The 11,695-nt window shown below is 45.7% G+C and overlaps 2 protein-coding genes across 5 annotated transcripts; one reads left to right on the forward strand and one right to left on the reverse strand.

Moving 5' to 3' along the window:
- Positions 1–786: 786 nt before the first annotated feature.
- LOC115679975 (protein STABILIZED1) lies at positions 787–8,303 on the forward strand. Of its 4 annotated transcripts, XR_008817363.1 has the most exons (4): positions 787–3,931; positions 6,631–6,964; positions 7,762–7,892; positions 7,996–8,303. XR_008817363.1 is itself a non-coding variant. In XM_056315535.1 (2 exons), the coding sequence occupies exon 1, from the start codon at positions 831–833 to the stop codon at positions 3,924–3,926; it is 3,096 nt and encodes a 1,031-aa protein (XP_056171510.1). In that variant the 5' UTR covers positions 787–830; the 3' UTR covers positions 3,927–3,931; positions 6,631–7,669. The 4 variants fall into 4 exon arrangements, 1 of the variants encoding a protein (XP_056171510.1); XR_008817364.1 differs by lacking the exon at positions 7,762–7,892; XR_008817362.1 differs by lacking the exon at positions 7,996–8,303 and having other exon boundaries at positions 7,762–7,920.
- Positions 8,304–8,483: 180 nt separating this feature from the next.
- LOC115679974 (ethylene-responsive transcription factor ERF054-like) lies at positions 8,484–11,182 on the reverse strand. Its single transcript, XM_056315537.1, has one exon. It carries the CDS (start codon positions 10,683–10,685, stop codon positions 9,285–9,287), a length of 1,401 nt encoding a protein of 466 aa, XP_056171512.1. The 5' UTR covers positions 10,686–11,182; the 3' UTR covers positions 8,484–9,284.
- Positions 11,183–11,695: the final 513 nt, after the last annotated feature.

Raw genomic sequence — 11,695 nt, forward strand, 5'->3', positions numbered from 1 at the left:
TTTTAAGTGTAACATAGCTTGCAAGAAGAAAATCTCTCTACTAATTGGTTAGTTTTGTCGGCCACGAAAATGGCACACCCAGAAACACCATAAACAGAAACCGAAACACGTAAATGGTGAAGTTATTGATTTGCGCACTTGGTTAGGAAACCATCGAACTTGACACGGAATTAGCAACGGTTTTCAAACACGAACTTAAGTGTTTCTCTCCTATACCCTTTGCCAGAGCACTAGCCTAATGAGATTGCTACTCACGAGAAGAAATTCCTCTCTATATCCGTATGTGAGTCAGATTGTTCATCATCAGGTTAGGGGAGGGACTTGAACGCTATTTATAGAGTTTCGGCCACAGGCCCTCTCATCAACGGCTGGGCCGTACTCAGCCCACACTAGCCAACCACATATTAGATTTGTTAAGAACCCATATATCTTACCTTTATTAGATCAAATTAATACGATTAATTTCAATTAATGAAGTCCGCAGTAGAAAATTCTTACAAGCTAATCTTGGAATCAACAAGCGCTTAGATACTAGTTTTTTTTCATTACCTCATGCGGAGTTACTTCACGTTTTATTAGGTGATAAAATAGGGATACTAGATTTACGATGATAAATCTTTATATCCGGCTTTAACCCTTTTCATGACCAAAATAATAATAATAATAATGAAGGGTTGTCACAGGCCCACTCAAAACCGGCCCAAATGATAACACGGGCCTAGTGGTCCCAGGCCCATTAAAAACCTCACCGCCTCGATGCCGGCAGTCCCCCCTACTTGTCAGATTTCGCCGAACGCGCCTCCAACGGAAAACCCGCGACGGCTCCAACGATGGTGTTCATCCTCACCCCCGACGGCAAGACGCTGTGCGTCGACCTGAACCCTAGCACCACCACCCTCCGGCGCCTCAAGCAGTCGATCCACGAGAAGTCCGGCATCCCCGCCCCCCTCCAGCGCCTCATCTCCTCCTCCTCCGGCCTCCGCCTCCGCCTCCTCGGCGCCGACGAGTCCCTCCCCCTTGCCCAGCTCGGCGTCGGATCGGGCTCCACCCTCGCCCTCCACGTCCCCTTCCTCGGCGGCATGCAGGCCCCCGGCGTCCCCCCCACCCGCCCCCGCCTCGACTTCCTCAACTCGAAGCCGCCCCCGAACTACGTTGCCGGCCTCGGCCGTGGCGCCACCGGGTTCACCACCCGGTCGGACATCGGGCCCGCCCGCGCCGCCCCCGACCTGCCCGATCGGTCCGCCACCACCATCGGCGGGGCCGCGGCCGGGGGCGCCCCCGGCGGCGGCGGCGCCGGCCGCGGGAGGGGGAAGCCCGAGGAAGAGGAGGAAGACGAGGGCGACGAGAAGGGGTACGACGAGAACCAGAAGTTCGACGAGTTCGAAGGAAATGATGTGGGGCTTTTCGCTTCGGCGGAGTACGATGAAGACGACAAGGAAGCGGATGCGGTGTGGGAAGCGATCGACAAGCGGATGGATTCGCGGAGGAAGGATAGGAGGGAGGCGAGATTGAAGCAGGAGATCGAGAAGTATCGGGCCTCGAATCCGAAGATCACCGAGCAGTTTGCGGATTTGAAGAGGAAGCTGCATACCATGTCTACTCAGGAGTGGGACAGCATACCTGAGATTGGGGATTATTCGTTGAGGAACAAGAAGAAGCGGTTCGAGAGCTTTGTTCCTGTGCCCGACACTCTCTTGGAGAAGGCTAGACAAGAGCAGGAGCACGTTACGGCTTTGGACCCCAAGAGTAGAGCGGCAGGAGGGACCGAGACGCCTTGGTCTCAGACGCCGGTGACCGATTTGACCGCAGTGGGCGAAGGAAGAGGTACTGTCCTGTCTTTAAAGCTAGATAGGTTATCTGATTCGGTGTCAGGTTTAACTGTTGTCGATCCGAAGGGGTACTTGACTGATTTAAAGAGCATGAAGATTACTAGTGATGCTGAGATATCTGATATAAAGAAGGCAAGGTTATTGCTCAAGAGTGTTACGCAGACAAACCCGAAACACCCACCGGGTTGGATTGCGGCTGCAAGGCTAGAGGAGGTGGCGGGGAAGATTCAGGCTGCTAGGCAATTGATACAGAAAGGGTGTGAGGAATGCCCCAAAAATGAGGATGTGTGGATTGAGGCGTGCCGGCTTGCAAGCCCTGACGAGGCGAAGGCTGTGATTGCTAAAGGAGCTAAATCAATTCCAACTTCTGTTAAGTTGTGGATGCAGGCTGCGAAATTGGAGCATGATGAACTGAATAAGAGTAGGGTGTTGAGGAAAGGGTTAGAACATATCCCTGACTCAGTTAGGCTGTGGAAGGCCCTTGTAGAACTCTCGAACGAGGAAAATGCGAGGATATTGCTCCACAGGGCAGTGGAGTCTTGCCCATTGCACGTTGAGCTGTGGCTTGCGCTGGCTAGGTTGGAGACTTATGATAATGCGAAGAGGGTGCTCAATAGGGCAAGAGAAAGGTTGCCCAAAGAGCCTGCGATATGGATCACTGCAGCAAAGTTGGAAGAAGCTAATGGCAATACTTCCATGGTTGGAAAGATCATTGAGAGAGGTATTAGGGCTTTGCAGAGGGAGGGAGTGGTGATTGATAGGGAGCTTTGGATGAAGGAGGCTGAGGCTGCCGAGAGGGCTGGGTCTGTCACGACATGCCAGGCAATTATTCACAATACAATTGGGATTGGGGTGGAAGAAGAGGATAGGAAGAGGACATGGGTCGCTGATGCTGAGGAGTGCAAGAAAAGAGGTTCGATCGAGACTGCTAGAGCTATATATGCTCATGCTCTCACAGTATTCTTGACGAAGAAGAGCATTTGGCTCAAAGCAGCACAGCTTGAAAAGAGTCATGGAACAAAAGAATCTCTGGACGCTTTACTCCGCAAAGCCGTCACTTACAGGCCACAGGCTGAAGTTTTGTGGCTTATGGGTGCTAAGGAGAAGTGGCTTGCCGGAGATGTGCCAGCTGCCCGAGCAATTCTTCAAGAAGCTTATGCTGCTATTCCTAATTCTGAGGAGATCTGGTTAGCAGCCTTCAAGCTTGAATTCGAGAACCATGAGCCTGAGCGAGCAAGAATGCTACTTGCTAAGGCAAGAGAAAGGGGAGGGACGGAGAGAGTGTGGATGAAGTCTGCCATTGTCGAGAGAGAAATGGGCAACACTGAAGAAGAGAGGAGGTTGCTAGATGAAGGGTTGAAGCGCTTCCCCTCATTCTTTAAGCTGTGGCTGATGCTAGGCCAGTTTGAAGAACGACTTGGTCACTTAGAACAGGCTAAGGAAGTTTATGAATCGGGATTGAAGCACTGTTCTAGTTGTATACCTCTGTGGATTTCTCTAGCTAAACTAGAGGAGAAGACAAATGGGCTAAGCAAAGCTCGTGCAGTTCTTACATTAGCCAGGAAGAAGAATCCTGCAAAGGACGAGCTCTGGCTTGCTGCCATTCGTGCTGAATCTAGACATGGAAATAAGAAGGAAGCTGATATATTGATGGCAAAGGCATTGCAAGAGTGTCCCACCAGTGGCATTGTCTGGGCTGCATCGATTGAGATGGCTCCTCGCCCCCAACGCAAAACCAAGACTGCGGATGCTTTTAAGAAATGTAATAATGACCCACATGTTTTTGTTGCTCTTGCAAAATTGTTCTGGCATGATAGGAAGGTGGACAAGGCTAGAACCTGGCTGAATAGGGCTGTGACCCTTAAACCTGATGTTGGGGATTTTTGGGCATTGTATTACAAATTTGAACTGCAACATGGGACGGAGGATACCCAGAAAGATGTGTTGATGAGATGTGTTGCTGCGGAACCCAAATATGGTGAGAAATGGCAAGTCATTTCGAAGGCAGTCAAGAATTCTCACCAGCCAACTGAAGCCATCTTGAAGAAAGTGGTGGTAGCTCTTGGGAAAGAGGAGGCTGAGAATAGCAAACAGTAGAACCTGTAAGATTGTCATATTGTCTTGTTCCTTTAGTTGGACTGTATTGAACTCTGCTGGTACATTAAGCACTTATTTAGGCAGAAACTTGCTGTTTTTGCTCCTTTTCTTTTCCTGTTTATTTTATAAGAGAATGTTGTCTGGAATCTGGATCCGTTCAATGACAAGACATGTTAGATTTCATAGTTTAATTATTGTCCGGTGCCAACTACATGTTGGTTTGTCGTCCGTGACATTTCTATGATCTATAATTGTCATGTCCAATACTTGCTCTCTCCGAGAGCTGCATCGAATGGAAATTGGCTCAGAAACTTATTTCTTGTGATTTTGCATTTTAAAGTTAGTTACTTTGTTTATTTTGGATATGAGCTGTGTTCTTGGCAAACTCTTAGCTTAATAGATTACAGCACAGGAACAAAGGAAGACATTTAGAGGTTTTTCTTTGTATGAATAGAATCCAAGCGATAATTTTGGCAAAGGGAAAATCATACATACCATGTCTGAATTTAATGGTTGGGTTTTTTAAGTTGAAGTTTGGTTGGACTGTCAGGCTAGTGCTTAAGGATTTTCCTAATTACCAGAATGAATGCGTAAAAGATGTAGAGGAGGCCTAAGTTAGCACTATCTGAAACCCTTCTTTACATTCCTCAAAGATGCTACTTTTTAAAGGGTTATGGAGATCGAGAACTTGAAGAGAATATGACACCGTACAACAAGGCACGAGGGCACTCTATGATGTTTATAACTGATCCACTTAGTGAGGAAAAGTTCAGCTGTAATGCCATCTTGCCCTCGTGCCTGTCTTCTCATTACGAAGGGAAAGGTATAGTTTTTCTTTTTGGACATTAAGCCCTCTTTATTTTATTTTTTTTGGTCGGAAGTTTGCCTCTGAACCTCCTGTTCTTTTTAGTGAAAAAGGGTAAAATGCTTTTTTTTGGGGGGTGCCACGGGCGGGCGGCTGTGGGGGGAGGGATGCATCTCAAAACCTTCAGACACAGGATTTACCCATGGCATTTCCCAACTTTAAGCAGGTTTGGTTAATATGAGCACCATCTTGGTTGTGTGGACTCTCAGTGTGCTGATGAAGCTGGATAGGCTTAGCTAAAGTGGGACAAGATAATTTGATTGGATAGAATGTAGAACTACGTCTATGCAGATGAATTTCACCTATACAATTTCTTTATTCCTGGATCCTTTACTTGTAAAGCCTTTCCTTTTTTTAAGAAAGAAAATGAGGCTTAGGCTCACATTTTGTAAGGTCAGCATTTTGATGTCATTATTCATGTTAAAATTTATGTTGCCTTATTTTTGACCAGCTATATGTTCTTCATGATGGTCATCAGCTTTTTGCTTTAAGAAACATAGTGAGCAACTGAGCATCAATTTGACTAGGTTGAAAATTTGGACCCATCTGACAACTATCATTCTCAACCACCGATGATATATGATTATGTCCAAAAAATTGTAATTCATGTTATTATTGTATACATGATATAAAATAATAGTTATAAGTAATACAAATAATAATTATATGTAACAATCTAACATTAAAAGAGAGCGGGAGAACAGTGACAATGATACTTTTGGAATAGCTATTACACGGGGTCATGTAATAGCTATTATTGCAGCAAAACATGCTGGAAGTTCTCCGCTGCAATACATGGCTTTACTGGTCATATCTTTTTCTCCCTGTTGTTCTCCACCCACTCTACTCGACCCTCGCTCAACAGGCAAGCCATTGCCTGGTCCACCCATGTATGTAGAACAGTAATATATACAGAGGTATCAATAGACCACCAGCCAACAAATATCTCCCTCTTGGCTTATTCAAACGACATAGATGAAATCACCACCTTTAATTACTCTCTGCCAAACTCCATTCACCAGCTACTTCCACACACGTGGCAATCGAACCTGATGATGTATGATATATGGTAATTTATATGTTAAATGTAATATCTTGATAATATAAATGGAGAATTACACTCGTGAATAGCTATCGATGTGATAATTACTGTAGTATGGTATTTTTTAATATAATCACATTTTATGTGCTTAACTTTTTAGTAGAATCAAGAATGAGTCATTGCATTACAGTATTATTTCATTAGGGCAACCAAATGAGCTGCTCAAGCTCAAGTTTTAGTTGTTGAACTTGAATGTCAAGCTGAGACATGTTGATAGCCTTGTGGTAGATTCAGCCTCTATGAGAAAAAGCAAGTCGGGAGAGATAATTAGCCTCAATTGTGCCTTGTGGTAGATTTAGCCTTTTATCATGTAACTGCTGAGTTACTGGTTTTTACATTATTTGGTATAAATTTTTCCTGGAAGGTTGTGACATGTTGCCTTTATAATTCATAATTGACCTTTGGGCAAAGTGGCTTCAGATAGTATTCCCAGAGAGATGATTCAGGACATTTGCCTTTGGTTATTGTGACCAGTTCACCGAGGTCATCTACTGGTATTGAAGTCTTCTTTTTCGCCCTTTTCTTTTTGTTAACCCAGATTTGTTGTAGTGTAAACTGTCGCTTATTTACCTTGAAATTTTGAAATGATTGGTCTCTCGGCATTGCTGAGTATGACTTGGACGGAACAACATAAGCAGATCAGAATGACTTAATGGTTGCATTTGTAATCAAAGTAGATTTGCAATTATCTACTAAGCTTAATTTTGTGTTTGGTATACCTTGTGATGCTCATGTAGGCCCGATTTCATTGAGAGAGCCAAATAAAGACAGGGCTTATAGAGGATGGATGTTTGGTAGGCAAGAGTTGAACGAGGGTGGCTGCGGGGAGAATTTTTGGCAGTATGACGCTTCAAGACGGAGATTCATGTTTCGGCGGTGTAGCAGTTGGAGATTGGGCAAATGCTAATGCTAGAGCAGGCTGTATGATGATATTCACGATGACACCAGCTTGCATGGTAATACAGATAATGGAGTGGGTGATCCTGGCGTGATTGCTCAAACATGTGAAGACAGAAGAACTTCACTTCTTTCCAACTCAAAGATCTCTTCCATCTTTGTCAAAGTCATTAGGTAAATCAACTCTTTGAGCGTGAATGAGGAAAGTCTGGCTCGGGAAAAGAAAATTATCAAGTTGCTGCTTAATAGTTGGTCGCACCCAGTGGTTGAAAAATACTTGTTATCTTTGGTTGATCAAAATTATCTGAAACACTTCTAATCATGACCAAGCCCTTCATGATGTTGGAGAGTTAAATATGGTTAAACATATGTCCAAAGATTAACTAGTCCCACTTGGGTTTTCCGCTGTGATTGTTTTTGGACAATTTCTAGGGTACATGTTCTCGCTTGGCGCGGAAAGAATTGCCTACCCCCAACTCTTTTGTATTTCCCAGTATCCATTGGACTCTGCTAAATATTCTACCTCCTCTAGATGTGGAGCTTCCTGGTTCTTCCCCCATGTTTGTACTTTGTTCGATTCTCCATGAGCTAAAGCCAAAATTCACAGGAGAAGAAGATTATTATTCGTGGGATGTGAGCTGATGTATTCAGTTTGAGTTCATGCACCCTCCACCAAGTCGGGAGTTGTCCTCTACTAGGGAATTTGATTTTCAAGGCAGACTTTAATGGCCTACCTAGTCAACTTTCCGTTTGTCCTTTGTCAACTAACAAGACATAAACCAAGGAAGAAACCACATTCTGACTTAAGTGTGGGATTTATTTTAAACTGAAGCATCACTTGCGCCACACTAATCCAAAGTTGCCTGCCCATCATTCCAAGATATTTCCAGTTTTTTTATTGAATCCATCCTCTACGCATAACATTACTTTATTCTGACTTATTTTAATCGACTTTGTTCATCATTTTGTAGCAATATCATTTTCTCAGCACAAGTTCATCGTTATCGTGCCGTCACAAATAAGAAATGTGCATGATGTCATGGGCCGGTGGCCTTCGGTCCCACTTTCCCTATCGTTTCCCTGTCAGTGACTTATCTCCAAGGTCTTAATACAGTACTTAATTCATACTCTTTCCAGTTGTTGATATGTTCTTTCCAGTAGTTGTTATGTTCGGCTCTCTTGGTTAATAGAATTTCGGGTTGCAGATGTCACAGAATATTCCTGAATTGGTGGTGGGTTTCGTAAATAGAGTCATCTCTTCTTGTAAGGGAAAGGAAAGTAGGAACTTTCAGCTTCAGCTCCCCATCAAGGCAGATTCCTCGGGTAAGGCGTTGGCAATTTCCACGGCTATTGCATGAAGCATAAAGTGGGTTTATCTTCGCGCTGCTTTAAATCTCCCAGGATATGCTTCCGCGGTGACGTAACTCGTAATATAAACAACAATTTCGTAGGGAAGATGCTTCTTGTGTGATGGGAACTACTTCCTAGTCATGCACCTTGGAACATGGCAAAATTCTACGGAATTGGAGTAATCGTTATCGAACAATGTCAAGAATCTACTGTTCTTTCAGGAAATTCAGCAGTAGATAGAAGAAATTGCTCTAAGTTGCTAGGAGATTATTAGGTGGGCTGTATTGCTCTAATAAGCTTGCTAATTAGAGGTAGTAGAATGAAACAACAAACAACGATAGCGTTCCGATACAATCCATCAATTGTACTACTAATAATGATAAAGATGGGACATGAGATGATCACAAAAAGCTACAATGACTCCATCACAGCACAAAAACAAAGCTGGTGATGGACGGACCAAATTGAGAAGGAGATCACAAAACCGTCTCCCTCAATGCAGGCCCACCATGAAAATGTGATCTACAGGCTACAGCTGCTAACTATCAACCTGATTATCATAAGACTAGGTACCAAACACAAAACTAAAAGATACAGCAAGTAAAACCCACGAGTCACATCCCCTAAATGGACAAACTGCTGTGACGACTACCGGGGATCAAATGGCCTTCTGTTTTGTCCCACTCCTCTGTAGAAAGGCTTTGAAAAAAATATGAAGCCCCTGTTCATCTGGGAATTCAAGGGGGGACACGTCCGTGGATGAAGCCGAATCCTGGAAGATTCTAGGCATCTAAACCAGGGAAGGAAAAGGGGAGATGAGAAATGAAGAAGCTTCTGAAGTTTTCTTGAAAAAAGTTTGTACTGGGTTGCTTTTTGGAAAAATCTGCAACCGCCAAGAAGAGTTTCTCAACCTGTGGACAATGTTCTTTCTGACCAAATATGTGGAGGATAAACACGAACTTTTTTGGAAATCAGAAGGTCGGTTTCGGAAAAATCTTCATACCTTGAGCAATATGAGGTGATCGTGCAAAATGGACCCGAAAAAGAACTTTTCAGAGAGAGAGAGAGAGAGAGAGAGAGAGAGAGAGAGAGAGAGAGAGAGAGAGAGAGAGAGAGAGATGCTTGTGGAAATGCTGATGAAACCTCAATCTCGATCCTTCCAAAAGAAGGATTTCGTGGGCAAAGAATTTGATGATGATGATGAAGCTGACCCGAAATTTTCCTGCTGCCTCTGGACATTATTCTCATCGAACTGCTGCTCATTTGCGTGGCCAAAAGGAAGTTGGGATTGCAGCAGAATATTGCTGGTTGCATCCAGATCATCCCATACCGGACTGCCCGGTCCCCAACCGGCCGGCATCGCATTGCACCAAGCCTCTGCCATTTCCCTCCACACCATCTCCTGCGGGACCGAACCTCCTTCCCCTGCAATGCTACTTCCCGCCACCCCTTGAACCACTTCACCTGCCGTGACCTCGCTCGATCCTATTCCCGAATCCCCATCGGGATTGGTTTCTTGAGTCGGTGAGGACATCAGCTCCATAGGCGAGTCCTGCAGGGTGGGTTCTTCTGAAGCTTGCGGAGAAGTCTTCATGTCTTCGCGAGTGATCGCGTTTTCATCCTTAGGGGGTGAAGAAGATGATGAGCTCGGACCACCGGATTCCGCAGCCTTGTCCTTGTTGAGGAAAAGCTCGGGGAAATTGAGCCTGGCATTCTCTCCTCGAAGCTTGTATGCCTCACGGTCATAGGCCAGGGCTGCATCCTCAGCTGTGTCGAAGGTTCCGAGCCAGAGTCGGGTTCGATTCCTCGGCAAGCGAATCTCTGCAACCCACTTGCCCCAATGCCGCTGCCTCACTCCCCGATAGAGCTTGGTGGTGTTTATCGGCTGCGGAGGCCGGAAGATCGGCCTGCCGTCGGGCCCCAACCGATTCATCATCATCATCCTCCCCCTCGGGCTGAGATTTAGTGCGTCACTCCAGTACTGCAACAGCCTCTGCTGCTGCTGCAATGGGGACAAGTCGCCTGCGAAATTATACAGCGGGTGATTGAGGCCTGGCTGCTGCTGCTGCTGCGAGGCGAAAGATATCATCTGCTGCTGCTGCCCCTGATTTTGCGGAGGTTGGAGCTGGAGCGTCGGCCGAAATGCGTGAAACGGGACGGTCCCGAGCTGCTGCTGGAACTGCCCGTGATGTTGGGTTCCATCCAGAGCAAAAGGAAAGATCAATCGTGGAGAGTTGTGCGAAGACGAAGGGGCGATGGTAGTGAGCGGTGAGGCCGAAGCAGGGGAAACAGAGGAAGGCATGGCGAAAGGTGTTTGATTTTGATGCGCCGAAGAACAAGAAGAAGACGATGATAACTGGAAGCTCGCTTGCCTCTCCGGGCTTCGGACCTTCTTGAGAGGCCTACTCGACATGGAAGCTTCTCCAAACACAGGCCTCCACTGCTGGCTCTCCAAGTTGGAATCGCTATCTCTCTGGCCCGTCATCCTCTGTGTCTCATCAACACCCTTTCTCGATTTCCCGGTGTTCTTCTCCGCAGCAGCCATCGCGAAACCCGATTGGAATTACCGCCTCCGTTCTCTCAAGCTTTAAGTAAAAACAAAGCAAAGCTGGAGACTAAAAGGATTCCTTCTCCTTTGCACAAATGGGGGTCGGAGAAAAAGAAGGATTCGGATCAAATGTACGTCGGAATCAGAGGGAGAAAGAATCCAGAGGAAAATCGAAACTCAGATCCGAAATTCGGTCATAAACAAAAAAAAAAAAAAACCAAGACCGAAGTTCAGAATCTCGGGGGTTGGATTTCAGCGGCGTATCCGATCAACCCAAAAAACAGAATCGGATTCCATGAGCTGCGTCGCTTCTAGAGTGACAACGACCCATCTCGAAACGCAGACAGAGCGAGAGAGAGCGGCGACGGCGAAGACTCAGCAGGAGAACAAAGATCACCGGGTGTCGATGCTGCGGGTGTTCTGGCGATGCGCGAGAAGACGGAGGAGAAACAGAGAGAGCGAGAGACAGAGACAGAGGAAGCCTGAAAAACAGAGGAGGGAAGGAGGGGGGGTTTATAAGGATTTGGAGAGGGAGGTGTGCACAAAAAATCTTTCGATTGGTGGGCGATGGGCCCCATGGGCAACAGTAGTCTTTTCTTTCCCCCCTCTGATTTCGTTACTTTGACTCTAAGCTGCCTTCGTTTTTGGGCATTTATTACATTCTCGAATTAATAACTTGGGAAATTGGATTGTTCCTCAGTATTTCACAATGAAGACTGGCCGGAAAAACAAGTTTTTTTTTTTTTTTTGTGTTTCCAGTTCCGAGCTCAAACCCACGGCCCCGTCGTCCGTGCCGGCATCGGGTCAAGGATGGCCAGCGGCAAGTGCGAGTTGCGGCGATCGTGACGGGAGGTTTGGTCGAGATCTGTACGTCACGCACCATCACATGATATATCTTTTGCTTATATACAATGTAGGATTAGCCCTAAAGTACTTGAAATATGAGTAATTCCAAGTATACTAAAAAAGCAGTTTATTATATTCGTATGTCGTGATCATGCAAATTG

This window comes from Syzygium oleosum, unplaced genomic scaffold, assembly GCF_021117445.2.
Source record: "Syzygium oleosum isolate NSW1041296 unplaced genomic scaffold, Sole_v2.1 Sole_v2.10, whole genome shotgun sequence".
NCBI classification, from domain to species: Eukaryota; Viridiplantae; Streptophyta; class Magnoliopsida; order Myrtales; family Myrtaceae; genus Syzygium; species Syzygium oleosum.

Excerpts from the sequence above, each read along its gene's own strand:
- LOC115679975 (XM_056315535.1), top strand. The coding sequence starts at position 831 with ATGGTGTTCATCCTCACCCCCGACGGCAAGACGCTGTGCGTCGACCTG.
- LOC115679974 (XM_056315537.1), bottom strand. The coding sequence starts at position 10,685 with ATGGCTGCTGCGGAGAAGAACACCGGGAAATCGAGAAAGGGTGTTGAT.